The sequence below is a fragment of the Microtus pennsylvanicus genome, chromosome 11, assembly GCF_037038515.1.
Source record: "Microtus pennsylvanicus isolate mMicPen1 chromosome 11, mMicPen1.hap1, whole genome shotgun sequence".
Classification (NCBI taxonomy): Eukaryota; Metazoa; Chordata; class Mammalia; order Rodentia; family Cricetidae; genus Microtus; species Microtus pennsylvanicus.
Window position 1 is genome coordinate 2,647,999 of NC_134589.1, and position 17,448 is coordinate 2,665,446.

At 51.3% G+C, this 17,448-nt stretch overlaps 1 protein-coding gene across 1 annotated transcript in view; it reads left to right on the forward strand.

Annotated features, from left to right (window-relative positions):
• The first annotated feature begins 2,343 nt into the window (after positions 1–2,343).
• Positions 2,344–17,448, forward strand: part of LOC142859670 (E3 ubiquitin-protein ligase RNF213-like) — a 91,777-nt gene continuing 76,672 nt past the window's right edge. Inside the window, exons 1-10 of the mRNA XM_075989905.1 lie at positions 2,344–2,396; positions 2,818–3,011; positions 4,228–4,340; positions 9,411–9,559; positions 11,939–12,067; positions 12,535–13,062; positions 13,234–13,353; positions 13,899–14,071; positions 14,519–14,674; positions 15,393–15,607. Of these exons, the coding sequence (XP_075846020.1) occupies positions 3,007–3,011; positions 4,228–4,340; positions 9,411–9,559; positions 11,939–12,067; positions 12,535–13,062; positions 13,234–13,353; positions 13,899–14,071; positions 14,519–14,674; positions 15,393–15,607 (1,588 nt within the window). The 5' untranslated portion in view covers positions 2,344–2,396; positions 2,818–3,006. The remainder of the gene's footprint in view (positions 2,397–2,817; positions 3,012–4,227; positions 4,341–9,410; positions 9,560–11,938; positions 12,068–12,534; positions 13,063–13,233; positions 13,354–13,898; positions 14,072–14,518; positions 14,675–15,392; positions 15,608–17,448) is intronic.

Here is a 17,448-nt window from a genome sequence, read left to right on the forward strand (position 1 = left end):
CGACAAGTACCTGTTCTACACTTCTAAGTCCCACACCCCAGTTTACACATTCCCCTCTTCCCAGCTACCTACTCCTTGGCACCACACCCTCCCCTAAGGCTTGTTTTTCTGGGGGCTGATGAGCGATTGAGAATATCTCAGTTACTTTTCTATTGCTGTGCTAGAACATGGCGTATAAAGGAACAGTTTTACGGGGCGTATGGGTTCCAGAGGGATGGAGCTTATGATGTTAGAGCCAGGACACAGAGCTGCGGGCTCACATCTTGATGTGACAGCAGGAGGCAGAGAGCACAGCGGATGGAATGGGCTTTTCAAACCTCAAAGTTGCCCCCAGTGACCTGCCTCCTCCAAAAGGCCACACTTCCTACTCCTTCCCAGACAGGTCCATCAACCGGGGCCAGGTATTCAAACATAGGAGCCCATGGAGACCATTCTCATCCAAACCCCCAGAGAGGAGGGAGGAGCTCACCAAGTCTAAAGACAGCAAGGAGCAGAGTAAGGCACAAAGCAGCTCCAGAGAACTGGGGAAGAGTTGGAGAGCTGCAGGGAGGGAAGGGAACTTAGATCAGTTGCTAGAAGCCCTGCTTGCCATTCCCAGCACCACGGAAAGCCACGCCTGGTACACACACACGTGTATTCCCAGCACCTAAGACATGAGCAGGGGGATGGAGAGGTGGCTCAGCACACAGACATACGTGCAGGCAGAACACCAGTGCACATGAAATAAAAATATTTTTTTAAAAAAGACATATGCAGGAGAATCAAAAGCGCAAGGTCATCCTCACTGCTATGGAGGTTTGAATGAGAATGGCCCCCACAGGCTCACGTGTTTGAATGTGAAGAGCCCAGGAACGAGGGGGGGGGAAGTGTATGCTTGTAGCCTCTACGCATATTTCTGGATATATTAGGACTGATAGCCACCTTGACCCTCTGCCCTGCATTCTGCCAGGTAGGGAAATGACAATTTAAAGGAACCCACGACTATGTAAACATTTTAAACTAACACCCTGTAATCAGAAGCTATAAATCCCTGGTCTCCCCCTCCCCATCTCAGAGGTGCCGAGAGAGTGCTAGCTCAAGAGATGCCCAAAAAATCATAAATTCCAATTTGTACTCTCTGCCTCCTGTATAACGTTTGACTATAAGAAGGAATTTGTAGCCCTCCCTCGTGGCTACAGGGTCAAATAATTCTTGGTAGTCCTAGTTAGGACTACTAGTTAGTTAGAAGCCTTTCTGTCCCCACGGTGTTTTTGAATAAAGATGTTTCTGGTTTTATAGACTTCCGTGGTCTGTCCCGTTATTTACACAATTCCAGGACCCAAGAAACGCTTGATCTCCCCACCCTGGCTAGAACGTAAAGCTTTGGGTTGAGGTGGGGGTGGGGGGCACGACTGTGAGATTCCCCGAGTGTGGTTATTCACTAGCGGTGACTACCGCCAGTAACCTAGGTGGACCTCCAGGTGGTGGGTTGGTGATCTCCACTTTGCATCCTAGAGACCTGTAGACAGCGGTACCTGTAGACTCCCTGATGTCTTTCAGGTCCTTCTGAGGGTGGCCTCGGCTGGTCTAGGTCCTGGACACTGTCCAAGGTGCTGGGAGTCCGGACCTAGGGACTCGCACCTCTTAGTGCTCTGAGTCTCCTCGGATCGCTGTGGTTGGTGCACTCTGGGAATCCGAGTGTTGAGGGCTGTGGACTCTCAGACCCTGAATTTCCTGTAAACAACTTGTTATGCTTGCAGCTGCTCTGAGCAAAACAACTTGTTTTCCTGTGTTTGTGGCTACTCTGAGCTTGAGACCCTCAGGAGTTCCTGATGGCAGGGGAGTGGTTTCTGGTGGGTTTGGCTGGGGCGTGGCTTTCAGTTAAGGATTCCTATATAAGCGGCTCTGGTACACAATAAAGGAGCACAGTTGTTTCAAGGATGACCCCTGTCTCTGCCTGTGTCTTTTTTTTTTTTTGAGACAAGGTTTCTCTGTGGTTTTTTTGGAGCCTGTACTGGAACTAGCTCTTGTAGACCAGGCTGGGCTCGAACTCACAGAGATCCGCCTGCCTCTGCCTCCCGAGTGCTGGGATTAAAGGCGTGCGCCAACCACCGCCCGGCTTGCCTGTGTGTCTTTGTGTGTTTAAATCTCCAGGCCCTTGCCCAGCTCGGGAATGGTCCTGTAGTGCAGGCTCTGCACTATGGGCTTAGTACCGTAGTACACGTAGTAGCATGGACACAGCATCAGAGGGCAATGGGCGCACTGCGGCTGTAGTGGCCTCCCGGAAGACAAGCTAGTTTGGCGCCAACGGGCAGAAATTCGCGCCAGGAAGCGCGCCTGGGAGGCAAAGGGGGCGGCGCCGGGCCCGTGATTCAGCACCGGAGCGCCAAGATTGAGAGACGGCACGGGCGCTGCAGGTGCGAACCAGAGGCTTTCAGGCTCCTGACGGTGATGCGAGGATTAGGATGCGGGTCTCAGGGACAGCAAGGGTCCCCAGGGACCGGGATGGAAGGTTCTACTGGGCAGGGGGAGGGTGTCACGGGCCAAGAGTCCTAGGGGGCGACCCGCGGAGCTTCAGATGCCCTTAGGCTGGGCGCTGGTTATGCTAGGAGAGCCCAAAGCGGTCCCGGGTTTGCAGCTCTGCCCGGGAATCCGCCCTCACCAACTGCAGCCATAACTTTTAGTAGCCAGGCTCTGCCTGGGGCGCTGATCTTTCCGCGGGTCAAGGTTGGGGTCAGGAGGCTGGGGAGGCTCCCTGTCGCTGGAGTCGCGGCAAGCAGTGAGCGGTGAGAACGCGATTGTCCGACTGACCGGTCCAAACCCATCTGCTTTTCTTAGTCTAGTCTCAGGGCGAAGAACCCAGGAAGAGCCGCTTGCTGGCTGAGTGGAGAGGCGTTGATACTCGCTGCTCGCTTCTGCGGGGCTGTCGCTAGTCTTAGCTGAAGACCCTAAGGTGCTTCGGAGTTTCCTGAGCAGCACTGGAGAACTGACTTTAGGTGTTTTGACTCAGGATTCACCACCTCCAAAATGTGGTAGGAGATAACATACCACCCCAAAATACACTTCTAAGGCGTGGTTTCAGATCTGAGAAATCCATGGTTTGAGAAGCAAAACTTTACTTTTCTTCTTTTTCTTCTTGGCTTTTCAAGACCGGGTTTCTCCGTGTTTCCCTGACTGTCCTGGAACTCACTCTGTAGACTAGACTGGTCTCAAAGTTAGAGATCTGCCTGCTTTTGCCTCTGGAGTGCTGGGATTAAAGACCTGTGCCACCACTGCCCAGCTTGTTTTGGTTTTAAGGAAGAGTCCTCTCTAACCCTGTCAGGCCTTGAACTACTAATTGTCCCATCTCTACCTCCCAGGGACTGGGGTTACCAGGACATTGCACTATGTCCAATTTTGTGCACCCCCTATTTAGTGTATAGGCTAAACAAAGCTTCTAGAATCGCAGGTCTAACTGTGATCAAGGCAAATATGGCTGCCAGGACAGGGGCTGGGAGGGGGTAGGGGCCAGCAGCAAGCCCAGGAGGGAGCAGTGGAGTTGGAGCCCACAGGGTTGGCACCTGCCCCTTCAGGGTGGACAATGACAGCCATCCCTGAGGGGTGACAGTAATTGTGTGCTTGGATTTCTTCCCTTGAGCCACGGGCTCCTGGGTCAAGGACAAGAGCAGAGAGGTTGGTCCTCATTCCTCCCCGGAGTGGCCTGGAGTGAGGGTTTCCATCCTATCCCTGACCCGGACCACCCGTGTCCTGATTTGCCCTGGTTTGGTGCCCTTTGCTAGGAGCCCTGAGCAGACCTGGGCTGGCCTCGTGCTTCCCAAACTGCTCTCCAGCAAGGCCTCCACCATCACCTTCAGTTGCCTTGGGGCGGGGAGGGGGTGGGGGGGCGTGAAGGACACAGCAGCAGGGCAGACTTTCTCAGGTGGCTGCCAGCCTGTCCTTAGGTCAGGGTCCTCAGCTGTCTGGGGCTCTGCAGAATGCACTTTCCTCCAGTCCCCTTTCTCTTCACAGCCTCCTTTGAGCTTCCTTCAGCTTTAGTGGTGGACAGTGTGGGGGGGGGCAGCAGGGGGTTGGGACTTCCTGCTTGAGGGAGGAGCTGGATTGGGAGGTTTGGTTTTGTTTACTCAGAACCTTCCTGGTCCCAATTCACTTCACTTTCCTAGAAAAATGAAACTGAAGTGGGCGGGAGTCACGTGACAACTGTGAGCTTTATATTGTGCTGCCTTAGCCTCACTTCTCTCTGTCCTGCAGGGCTGTGGGTAACAGCATGGAGTGTCCTCACTGCAGGCATGTGTCCCTAGAGGAGTCACCCAGGTTCTGTAGCCAGTGTGCACCGAAACTGTCTCCTGCAGCTCCTGTACAAGGTCAGGTGGGGAGCGCACAGTGGGACTCCAGGATGGAGTAGGGTCCCTTCCTTCTCTGGTGGGCACTAGTGACCGAGGTTTCCTGAGAACGTGTGTTTTCCTCAGAGCAGACTGCTCTGGTTCCGGCTACACGTGCCTACCACTTTAAAAGAAAAGTTGGTTTTGGTTTCAGTTCTTGGTGAGAGCCTTTGCCAGGAAGGAGCAGCCACTGTTGAGACAGGGACTCCGAGGATGGAAGCCTTGTCCAGCACTACGTGGTGGGGGGTTGGAGGGGGGTGTTCAAAGTTCGGGGTGACTGTGAAGTATCACCAAACTTGTGAGTCACAACCTGTGCCCACCCATCCTCAATAAGCCGATTAAAGGAACCAAATTGCAAGTGGAAAGCAGAGGGACTGGAGAGATGGCTCAGCAGTTGAGGGCACTGGCTGCTTTTGCATAGGAACCAGGCTGGGTTCCCAGAACCCACAAAGTGGCTACAGCCCCTGGTGACTCCTGTTCCAGAAGATCTGATGGCCTCCACTGATCTCCACAGGGACCAGGCACACCTGTGACAAGCAGACATACATGCAGGCAAAACATTCATAAAAAAATGTATAATTTTATGCCGTGTGTTGGTGGCGCACGACTTTAATCCCAGCACTTAGCAGGTAGAGGCAGGTGGATCTCTGTGAGTTACAGGTCAGCCTGATCTACAGAGATAGTTTCTGGACAGTTAGGGCTGTTACACCAAGAACCTTGTTTCAGAAAACCAAAAAAAACAAACAAATAATACACATACACACACACAGAGACAATTTTTAAAAATGCTTAAAGAGAAAGTGATGTGAGGGGGAGGTGCCACTTGTTCTTCCCAGGCGCCCAGCTAGCTTAGACCAGAAGAAATCACACAGATACCGTATTAATTAAAGCACTGCTTGGCCTATTAGCTCTAGCTTCTTATTGGCTAACTCTCATATTAATTTAATCCATTTCTATTAATCTGTATATTGCCAGGTGACAGTGCCTTACTGGCAAAGTTTTGGCAGTCTGACTCTGTTGGTGGCTCCAAAGCATCTCTCTGTGCCTTCCAACTCCCTGAGTTCAGTCTAGTCTCCGCCTCCCCCCACCCCCACCTACCTAAGTTCTGCCCTATCAACAGGCCAAGGCAGTTTCTTTATTCATTAACCAATAAAAGCAACACATAGACAGAAGGACCTCCTACAGTAAAGAGGCAGAAAAAGGAGATTCATTCAATGTGTCCACACCGGTAAGTGGGAACTTACCCAGTTATATAGTCAGAATCTGAGCCCTGTGCAGCTTGGGCCTGCGGTTCAGTTCTTGCTGGCTTCAGTGTGGAGGGGACCTCGGGGTGCTGCTGTGGCTCCTTGGAGGAGTCCCTGCTCACAGGTTTGCAGTTGGCTGTTATAGCTAAATATTATCATGAAGGTGAGGGACAAGTTCACATTTATCTTCTGTGATCTGGTGGTCTCCTGTTCTTTGTTTTTTTATTTTGGGTGAACATATTGACAGAATATGCTAGCAACCAATGCATTTGCCAGGAAAATGGGGAGGATCCCTTGGTTCCCAAGTGGAGTGCCCACCTTGCCTCCGCTGCTTATCTGACCCCTGAAGACAGATGCTGGCTGCAAAGCTCATTTCCTGTTGCACCCTCCATGCCTTCTCCAGTGCAGAATTTACTGCTAGGTGGTGTCTGGTTTAAGGCCACAGCACAGCCCCCGGCATCCATATATCCAAAGAGTCTGGAATGTTTTGGTAGAAGTTCCATCCATCCCAAGTGCTCTACCTCTGGGAGTCGCCTCAGTCCTGACTCCACCCCCCACCCCAGAAAGCCCACCAAACAATGACCCCGGGTCCTCTCTGCTTTGCTGGAAAGACCTCCGGGAGGATTGGTATCCATTAAACCTGGGCTTTTTCTAATTCAGTTTGATTTGGTCTGATTTAGATTATTACGTTTGTGGTGAGGTTTATCAGGGTGCAGAAACTTTTCAGGTGGGTGCTGGGTAGTGGAAGTTGCTGAGCAAGGCACTGGTTCTTCCCCTGGATCAGGGAAGACTAGCATCTTTGGGGTGAAGGTTCCTTGTGTTCTTTTGACTTTGAGTTGCATGGGTTTTACTTGGGAAGGTTGGCCGCTTTCTTCCTCACTGGCATCCACAGCCCCTGCCCCGCCCCTAGCTCAGCAGAGGTTTGGGGTTCAGGTGTGGGGTTTCCTGTTCCTTTCTCATCCACAGCTTTGCTCTCAGGCTGATGGCTGAATGGGCAGGTGGGTTTACAGCTGGATCTGCTGGCCTCTCAGAAATAGGAGGCCAGGGCCCTCCCATGTGCTTGCCTATTGGTCCTCCTCGTCTCTTAGGTTAGAGAGATGCCAGGTGTGGCTGGTCAGGCTAGCCGGGGACACCTTCATCCGAGCTGTGGGATGGAGAAAGCTCTCAATCCCATTTATGATGAGTCAGCAGCTGTGAGAAAGTAGGCGCTGCTCTGTGTAGACTGCAGTCTCTGCAGCGTTTTCCCTTGTATGTGTGAGCATGTGTGTGACTTTGTAAATAAGTATATGTCTGTATGTACACACATGTATATGTATGATGTGTCTTCGTAAATGTGTGTGTGCATGTATCTATCTGTGCATGTGTATGTATGCACACGTAAATGTATGTTTATGTCTTTGTAAATCTGTATGTTTTCATGTATATGTCTAAGCATGTTTATATGCACGAGTATATGTATGTATGTGTCTTTGTAATGTATGTGAACAATGTATGCGAATGTGTACATATGCACATGTGTATATGTATGTGTGTGTATATATTTTCACGTGTATGTTAAAGGAAGAAACTTTCTCTGGACTAAAAGGGGGAGATGTTCGGATAATCTGTACACGGTGTGAAGGTGTGTCTCGGTGTTACCGCACCTGCCTAACGCACCTTCTGACTGGTTTACTGAAAAGCTGCATGACTATTAGCTAGACAAGAAAGGACAGACAGGACTTCCAGGAAGAGACAGAAACTCTGGGAAAGTGTACAAGGCATAGGAGATTCACCAGTCAGACACGAAAAAGTTGGATGTAAGGTAATAAAGAGAGGTCATGTAGCAGAATGTAGGTTAATATAAAGGGGTTAATTTAAATTTTAAGAGCTAATTGGGAACAAGTCTAGGCTAAGGTCAAGGTTTCATATGTAGTAAGTCTGTGTCATTGTATGGGAACTATGGGTCCAAAGAAAGACCTGTTATATGTGCGTGTTCATGTATGTATGTGCATTTGAGGATTTTTTAAAAGACGGGATCTCATTGTATAGCCATACCTGTCCTGGCACATAGAGAGATCCTCCCGCCTCTTCTAGGAATTAAAGGAGCATTTTGTCACCTGGCCATTTAGATGATTTTTGCATCAGTCTGTTAGGTAGCATCCTTACTCAACAGAACCTGACTTTCTCCTGTGTCCAGGCACTGGGTGCTCCCGTGGGAGCCCAGGCAGTGTGTCCCTGCCTTCCAGATCTGCATGTGGACGGCAGTGAGCAGACAGTGTGGGGAGAAGGGGATTGGTAGGGACTCAGGGAGTAAGTGGATCCACAGGAGGATGGGGCCTAGGAAGCCGGGCTAAGAGAAGGTTCCAGGCACCCTATGGTGTGAGGCAGAGCCAGAGCTCAGAGACAGCCAGGTTTGAAAGCAAACATTGTAGGTAAAATTCAGACTCAGGTTTGATGTTTGAAGTGAGTGTGTGGGACACAGCTCTGGATCCGTGCGTATCTGATGTCACCAGCACTGAGACACGTGACTGGGCATTGCTGGCCTGAGGACCCCTCAGAGGTCATGTGTGGATTCTATTTAGGTGCAGCCACAGCAGAGAGTAACACAAAACAAGTGAGACAGGACTCATTCGAGGAGACAAAGACAAGGGTCTGAGCAGTTTTGTCATAGGATTTGGGGGCTTTGAAGCTGCCTAACCTGTGTGTGTGGATGTGGCTGGGGCTTCTCTGAGGAGCCAGTGGGAGTCCTCAAGATTAGACATTGGTGCTGGTGTCCTCCTTGTTCTCCACAGCTCTGTCCTTGACTGGGGGAACTGTTTTCAGTTTACCCTGCAGCTTGCAGCCAGACAGGAATGCTATCGGAGATAAATCACTAATCATAGGGATCCTTATTTACCCATAGGTCACATGAAGACTGTACCCTGTGTCTGGTTCCTTTGGCATTTTGTGGGTTTTCTAGCTGGTTGTACTGAAGCTTCTAGGTGTCATCTAACAAGATAGGCAAGGCAGGGAGCCCCAAGCTATTGCTCAGAAGGGTGCTTGGACTAGGGTGCCCACGTAAAGAAAGATTGCGAGGCCAGCTGGACTGTTACCAAAAAAAGCATGGGATAAAACTGGACTCTCGGAACATGGCGAACAATGAGGGCTGATGAGACGCCAAGGACAATGGCACGCGGTTTTGATCCTATGCAATGTGCTGGCTTGGTGGGAGCCTAGCCAGTCTGGATGCTCACCTTCCTAGATATGGATGGAGGGGGGAGGACCTAGGACTTACCACAGGGCAGGGAACCCTGACAGCTCTTTGGACTGGAAAGGGAGAGGGAGAGGAGTGGGGGGAAGGGGAGAGGGGTGGGAGGAGGAGGAGAAGAGTGGGAGGAGGGGGAGAAGAGTGGGAGGAGGGGGAGGGAAATGGGAGGCTGGTGGGAGGAGGTGGAAATTTGTTTTTCTTTTTTCTTTTCTTTATTCTCCTTTTATCAAAAAAATTTAAAAAAAAGAATACTTGGGAAAAAAAAAGAAAGATTGCGAGTGTTTGGTGGAAGAAGGGAAACAAATCATGCTACAGGCATCCTGCATGCACTGGGGAATCCACTGGTGTAGACACTGAGAGTGGGTGGGCATCCAGGCCATACAGTTTTGTTTTTCCATCCTATTTGTCCCCTAGTTCTGCAATCTCTGGTCCTGCCCTGTGAGGCTGGGAGCAGATAGAACACACAAGGTCTCAGAGAAGGTGGCTCTCAGGGGATATTGGTGGGGGCAAGGGGTCCTGTTTGCCCTCCCTAGAACTTGCTGCTCTTCTCTGGTGTGATCATACCTTCACTTGCCCCAGCAGATTCTGAGAACAACAATGTCTTCGTGGTGGCTTCATCCTCAGAGGGGAAGACTGAGCAGGGGGAAGAGTGGAAAGAGGAGGAGTCCCCAGGCTCCAGCAAGGAGCTGGAGAACCCAGAGGAGTCTGATGCCTCCTGGACCATCCAAATGGTGAGCAAGTCACACCTGCTTTGCCTGCCTAGATGCTTCTCGCACCCTCTGCTCTGCCTCAAGCTATTTCCTGATGTGACCTCCTTGGTTCCTGGGGTTGGTCACCTCTCAGTCACTAAACAAAAGAACCAGTGAGTCCTGATCTTATCAGAGGACAGAGAAGACACAGAGGTAAACCCTAGACTCTAGGGTGTGAATACACTGGGAAGAATAGATGTGTGATCTCCTCGCAGGGAAAGGAAGAAGTCCAAACCAAAGGCTGTCTATCTGTCACCAGAATAAGTCTTAAAATAACTAGAAAGCCTCAGTATGACAGCACACAGGAAGTGCAGCCTGGGAAAACCGTGGCCTGGGTGTGGCGGTGGCACTTACCTGTGAGCTCAGCTCTCAGAAGGCAGAGGCAGGAAGATGGAGCGTTCAAGGCCAGTCTTGCCAGCCTGGGCCACTGTGAGACTCTGTCTCAACCTCCTCCAGACCAGGTGCCTGTAGCAGCTGGGTGTGGTGATGCCTGTCATCCTGTCATTCCAGTGTTTGGAAAGAGACAGGACTCTGAGTTCCAGATCAGCTCCAGCTACATAGTAACAGAGTAAGACTTTGTATCAGCATCAAACCAAGCCAAAGGGGCAGTTAGTCTGTATTTATGAATTAGAGGGAAGAAAGTAGCTGAAGGAATCATTGTCAAACACTTGGCAAATTTGTTTTTAAAAACTCAATTTTAAGCTGTGTGTGGCTGTACACCTTTTATTCCAGCACTGGAGAGCCAGACACAGGCAGATCTCTGAGTTCAAGGCCAGCCTGGTTGACAGGGCAAGTTCCAGGAGAGCAAGAGCTGCAAAGTGAGACCTTGTCTCAAAAAACAAGACAAAACAAATAAATCAGTGTGACTGGAGAGATGGCTCAGCCCTTAAGTGCAATGGCTGCTGCTCTTCCAGAGGACCCAGGTTCAAATCCCAGCACCCACATGGTGGCTCACAATTGCCTGTAACTCCGTTTCTAGGGAATTGGATACCTCTTCTGGTCTCCATGGGCACAAGGCATACATGTAGCGCACATACATGCATGCAGTAAAAACACCCTATACATAAAATAATAGTAAAAATAACAATAGTCATAATAAATTAAAATGTAAATCCAACAAAAACCAGACTCCCAGAGGTGATGTTGAAGCGGTCCATGAGCAGCCGGCCACACACGAGGAATTCTTTGTTGTGTAACAGGCAGTTTCTAGCCAGAAAGCACAGAGTCGCAAAGACAATAGGATGGACTCTCCAAAATGAGAGAGAACAGTGAAGCTGTTCTAGAGAAATCCCTGTGCTGGAGGTGCAGCATAGGGCAGAGTGCAGTCCAGCCAGTATGCACAAGAGCCTGGATTCGAACCAGCGCCACAGACAGTGCGCATTATCAACACCCCAGTCGGTGGTTCCCGGAGACCAACATTGAAGTAGGTGCCTCTCAGGAAGAGGGGTTGGTGTTGCCTCTGACTAGGTAAGGGGAGGGGCATGATCTGGTCGGAGCTGCACCTTTCAGCTGATGAGAACGGGAACCTATTCGAGAGAGGTGGTGACCAACAACACCGTGACTGCTGAATCTCAGGGAAGTGGTCACTGGAGAGAAGAATCTGCTCAGCAGTTAAGAGCACTTGCTGTTTGAGACAGGGTCTCTCTGTCTAGCTTTGAAGTCTGTCCTGGAGCTTTATCTGTCGACCAGGCTGGCCTCAGACTCACAGAGGTCCGTCTCTGCCTCCCGAGTGCTGGGATTAAAGGCGTGCCCCACCATCACCCAGCCCAACTCTGTCTTTTCTGTGGGTAGCATCTTCGTGTTAACAGGGTGCTCACGGCTAACTTTCCCCTTCCTCTCGGGCGAGCAGGTTTGTGCATCTTGCAGGAAGGGAAGGCACCAGGTGCCAGGTGCGTTGTGTGGAAGAGCTCTGCTCGCTCTTCCTCCCACGCTGCTCGATGTGAGGTACTGGGTGCTGACTGCAGGGGAGGTATTCCATCTGTGTCTGCTGAGAGGCCAGGCTCTGGAGACATGGCTCGGGTCTTTCTTTGGTGACCTACCTGTCTAGTATCCCTGAAGTATTCCATCGAAGCAGACGAAAGCCCCTGGGACCAGGCCCCAAGCTTGTTTACACTGGACATTGGTGTGCCTGCCCATCAGGGCACCACGCAGACTTGTTCTGAACACCCTCAGAGCCCTTCCTCAGTGTCCCCGCACCTTCCGCCATTGGTGCCAGACTCTCAGAGATGCTGGAGAGCTGGGTTGGTCCCTGTAAGGAAGTGGCCTTCCTGGGCTTTTTCCGAGGTGGAAGCTCCTTTGGATCTTGCAGGAGCAGAGCAGGAGGTAACCCTCCCCTGTATGAAGGTGGTCTTGTCTTAACAGGAAGTGGACCCAGCGGTCTTTGTAGATGCTTCAGGGGACACAGCTGGTGGCCCAGAAGGTGCTCAGTGCCCTCCCAGAAAGAGGAAGAAGAAGGAAACAGCCGGGTTTGAGGTCGTGGATGCTGAGCAGGTAGCTTGAACACACAGTTGTTGAATCACGCCCCCATGACCCCAGCATTTGGATGCTCAGTCACTGCCACACTCCGAGTGCCTGTCTCAGACAGCTGAGGACGGCTGAGCTGAGCTGCCTGCAATGGATTTGCTGAAGGTCCCTGGTAGCTTGTTGTCGGGTCGAGACCATGCGACAGGTCCCCAAACCAACGTGGCTGGTTCTTAGCCATGTGGCGGCTGGATGGTCCCCGGCGAGTGGTGTGGGCGGCTGGTGGGATGCTGTGAGTCTCTGGGATTGCTGGGGACACCAGCACACATGTAGGCAAAATTCTCATACACAAAATAAGAATACAAAAAGGTGTCAGTGAGATAGATCTAAGGCGTGGTTTGGACTCACAGCTCCACCTGCTTGAGGTTTTGGACAGAAACCTGGAGGGGAAGAGCTGGGGTATGGAGTCTAAGGTAAACAAACATCTCTCTGTTTAGAGTAAAAAGAAGAAGAAAAAGAGAAAACAGAGCACCACTTCCTCAGAGGTAGGTTCCTTGCCTTCCATGCCTTCTGGCCTCTGGAGTCTGGATATGCCTTCAAGCCTTGGATCCCAGGACTCAACCTTGGCCCAGAACCAAGTCCAGCAGGCTGGTGTGGGTAGCCAGCCTGGCCAGTCACAGCGCACGGTGACTATGCCAATGGAAAACGGCTGTGTGCATGCCGCAGGCAGCAGCCTCCCTCTGCAGGGTCACAGTGGGACAGGCACAGACAGTGGCATCGGAGGTGGGACTCAGAGGAACCCTGATCCCAGTAACCACACGGAAGTTAAGGGCCTCAGCACTTCTAAAGCTTCAGTGAACAAGGACCTGCCTCAAGAGGGGCACTGTGGCCCAGCCCCTTCTGCCTGCAAAGGCCCTGCTAAGGTTACCGATGCTGTCCAGAGTGCCCCATTGCCTGAATCTAAGGGGCAGAAGTCTGAACACAAGGAAGAAGGGCCTGTGGCTGCAGAGCTGGCTGCCTCAGAGGTGAGCTGCTGGGCGTGGTGGCATGGGAGTGGGGGGTGTCCTGCTCCCTGGACAGGGCAGGCAGGGCTCCCCTCTGAGTTACTCACCTCGTGGCTGGTACTGACTGAAGCCACAGAGTCAGTGTTCGTTTTATCACTATGACTTAGGGTTTGGGTGATCCGTTTCTTCCAGCCAATTGATGCTACAGTCGAGGCAGCCAATCCAGAGAAGGATGGGAGAGAAAAAAGAGACAATGGTCAGAAACAGAAACCATCCCCTTTGAGTCCTGCTGCCGCCAAGCACCAACACCAGGTATAGGCTTGACTTGCCAAGAGGTGTCCAGTATGCAGGGCTCCTGTCTGTCTGCCCTGGTGGTCCTTCCTCAGCCCGCCATCTCTCGATGGCTGCCCAGTGTTAATGGTGCTGTCGTGTGGGAGGCAGAGCCTGTCTCCATGGAACTCCTATGCTAGACAGAGGCGGGAAGGAAAAAGTTCCCTGAGGAAACAAAGGGTCTGATAAGGGTCCTGAGAGGAGGCGGATCCCTCCTCTTGGGTGGCTGGGTGAGACCTGAGGAGATGCTGTGGGAATAGAATCCGGGAGTGAGGGTTTAGCCACAGACACAGAAGGCATGACGGGGAATGGCATGAGCCCAGGCCCTGAGGTAGAACGTGGTGAGCCTGTTCTCAGAGAAAAGGGAGGTTGGGGAGGGATAGAGAGGCTGTGGACAAGGTTGAAGAGGGGCTCCGGCAGGCCATGGTAAGCCGACCAGAAGACTGCCCAGTTCTGAGCAAGGACGGCTGTGGCCCCGGCTGCTGTGAGACATGTCTTAAGCACTGGGATTTAATTGTTTGCTCTAGGAAGCTAAATCGAAAGACAAGGTGGCTGAGACTGGGAGGAACAGGGGTGAGATTGCGAACACCCCGGCAGAAGACCAGAAGAAGCCAGAAGAGAACAGAAATTACACAGCTGCTTTGAAAAACCAAAAGGAGCAGAGAAACCAGAAGGCTGCTGCACCAGAGGCTGCAGTGAGGTGGGACGTGGCCTCCTGCAGAGCCCGCATTACAGCTCTGCCAGAGCCATGCAGCTCCTGTCATGCCCAGCCTTCACTCTTCTCAGTGCCTTTGGACGTTCATCTTTGGGAGGACAGCCCTGGGTGGGCCCACCTGGGACACCAGTCCCAAACCTCTTTCCTGTTGGTCCCTGGGTGCCTCACAGTTAGTGTGACCCTAAGGAGCTCTCCTGGATGACTCCTAACCCACCCCACCCCCTCGATCACTAGCACATTGGAGCTGGATGTCCTCCTTACTAGATAGAAAGAGGAGGCAGCCTGCTGGGGGCGCTGTGTCTGAGTCTGAATGCCTGGTACAAGCATGGTGTGTGTGCGTGTGTGTGCGTGTATGTGCGCTTGTGCATGGGTGCTTATTCCTGATGTGTGCACGCACCCCGGCAGCTGGTGTTTCCTTCTCACTCTTCCCAGAACACTTAGCCCAGAGGATGGAGTCACCGTGTACTTCCACGCCATTGTCTCCCGTGTCTTCTCATTCAACCCTGACAACCACAGAGTGTGTGTCAGAGGGGGAGAGGGGCTCGGGAAGGAACCCTGGACTGATGCTTGTGAAATGAACTACACCAAGTGAGTGGGGGGGGGGTCTGGTGCTGTCCTTGTCAGTAGTCATGTGACCAAAGCAGTTGGGCGCACTTTCTTCTTCCTTTTCTTCCTTTGCTTTTTTTTTCTTTTTCTACTGTTTTGGTTTGTTTGAAATAGAGTCTCACTTTGTAGTCCTGACTGCTTGGACTCATTGTAATCTTCTTGCCTCCTACCATAATTGGTGGAAAATGGGTGGTTTTTTTTTGTTTGTTTATTTTAACGTATTCAGTGTTCTGTATGAATGTCTGCCAGCAGGCCAGAAGGGGCCACCAGATCTCACTAAAGATGGTTGTGAGTCACCATATGGTTGCTGGGAATTGAACTCAGAACTTCTGGAAGAGCAGCCAGTGTTCTTAATCTCTGAGCCATCTCTCCAGCCTGTTTGTCTTTTGAGACAGGGTTTCTCTGTGTAGCACTGGCTGTCCTGGAACTTGCTCTGTAGACCAGGTTGGCTTTGAACTCACAGATCAGCCGGCCTCTGCCTCATGAAAGCTAGAATTAAAGGCATGAACTACCGCTGCTGAGACTGAAGGAATGCTTCAGACACATTCTCCTGCATGCATCCCCCTCCCTCGCATCTTAGTGTGGCTCCTTTCTCTGGGCTCTGGCAGGAAATGTGTCCTGTTGTAAAAGCACTGTAACCTTGGGGCAGGGCTTCACGACACGTGTCCTCTGGTAAATGACATATTATGTTACTCCACAGAGACCTTCGTGAGCTCGGGTCTCTCGTCGAGGGCAGCATGGTCATTCCCAGGCAGAGCCTGAACAAACCAATCCCTTATAAGTATGTCATTCACCGTGGTGGAAGTAGCAAGGATTCCGTAGACTACGAATTTATCTATGAGCAGTCAAAGAAGAAAGGCGAGCATGTGAACCGCTGTCTGTTGGTGGATTCTGCCTGCTTGGGCACTGGAGGAGGTAAGCCATCGAGGGGCCTGAGTGGGTCAGCCCAGCTCCTGGGTCTCTGGGTCCTCTGCTTGGTACTGCCTGCCTTTGCCTTGATGCTGAGTAAAGCTGCCTTTGGGAGTGGGTTTGACTCAACCCTTTACTGTGTGAAGAGACCTGGGAAAGTCTCCCATCACGGAGCTGGATGGAAGGCGCTGTATCAAGGGTCGGTCGGATGGAAGGTGATTGAGGGTGGGGCAGGAGGGGCGGAGGTCTGCTTTGACAGTGACATTTAAAGCGTGTTTTCCATGTTCACGATCTGTCTTCATTCACGTACGCTGCTTACGTAACTCCATTTGGCTGGGGCATTTGGAAGGGCACCTTCGTCCCCCTGTGTTCTGCTGTTTGCTGGCCTTGTCCTCCTGGGCTCACAGCGTGATGTCCTTCCATGGAAGGACCATAGAACTATTGAGAACCTGCCCAGGCACCTGCCACAGTCACCTCTTGTCCCTCTGTCAAAGGCAGAGTCCTGAAAGGGTTCCTTTCCTCTGTGTGTGGTTTAGCTGCTGAAGCAACTCCAGACCTGGGAGAGGCCGGTGGACTCCTGCCGAGTCTCTTCAGACCGTCTTCCTGCCTTTGCTCAGTGTGGACTTGGTTTTTTCCTGGTACTGAGGGTGGAACTCAGGCTCTCAGCATTGACATAACTTTAGAAGTATTTTAATACATTGATTTGTACATGTGTGTAGTTTCTGCGGGCTTGTTGCTGCTCCCTTTGTGCGATCCCTGTTTCCCATCAGGGTTGGGAAGACATGGAGGCCACAACACAGACTCCAAGAGATTCCATTGCAGAATTCATTTATTGTAAAAATCGTCGGGGCTTTCATGGAGTTAGGGAAATAAAGCTGCGGCAGGAATGGTTCTGGTTGGTCCCTTTCAAACTGACGGTCACTGCTGGTATGTGATTGGCTAGGAGCGCGTTATTAGTTACTGCACTTTTGGTCCTCTGATAGGCTGTCCTGGCCATTTTTCCTTACTCAGTGCAAGTTTGCATGTGCTTGCTTGTGCTTGCGCTGTTGCCCTGCATCGTGTGTGTGTGCGCGCGTGTGTGTGTGTGTGTGTGTGCGCGCGTGTGCGTGTGCACATGCCATGGCTTGTGGAGGTCAGAGGACAACTTTCTCAGCTGTGTCAGCAGGGCCTTCATCAACTCAACTGTCCCCATAGTTCTCGTGATTTTGTTGTTGCTGTTTTGTTTTGTTTTGGAGACAGGGTGTCTGTGTGTAACAGTCCTGCCCATTCTGGAACTTGCTTTGTAGAGCAGGCTGGCCGCGAACTCTCTGAGATCTGCCAGTCTGTGCCTCCCAAGTGCTGGTATTAAAGGATGCATCACCACTACCCACCTTTCCCATCATTTTTTTAAGGCCAGGATTTGACTTGTTACCCATGTTGGTCTTTAAAAATTTTAAAGAGAGATTTATTTTTTATTGTATGTTTATGTGTGGGTACTTATATAGTATTTGTAAAAGGAAAATGACCAAGGTCATCAGAGCTAAATCAGGCAATGAGAACACAGTATTCCTCAGATACAGATGCCTTAGGAATGATAATTAAGAAGAAGAGTTAGGTCCCCAGAAACCTCAACCTCGGCTCTTTTGAGGCGCTGGCTCAGACCTCGATTGGCTTTGCCAAGTCCACTTTGGACAAGGACCACAGAAGTAAACTTCCCATTGTCCTCTCATCAGGGCCTCTGAGAAAGTTTCTTATCATGTCTAAACCCAATGCTTTATACATGCTAAGGTAGCACGCTCCCTGTGATCTACATCCCAGGCCGTTATACATGCTAACAGCCCGCTCCCAGTGATCCCTCCCAGGGTGTT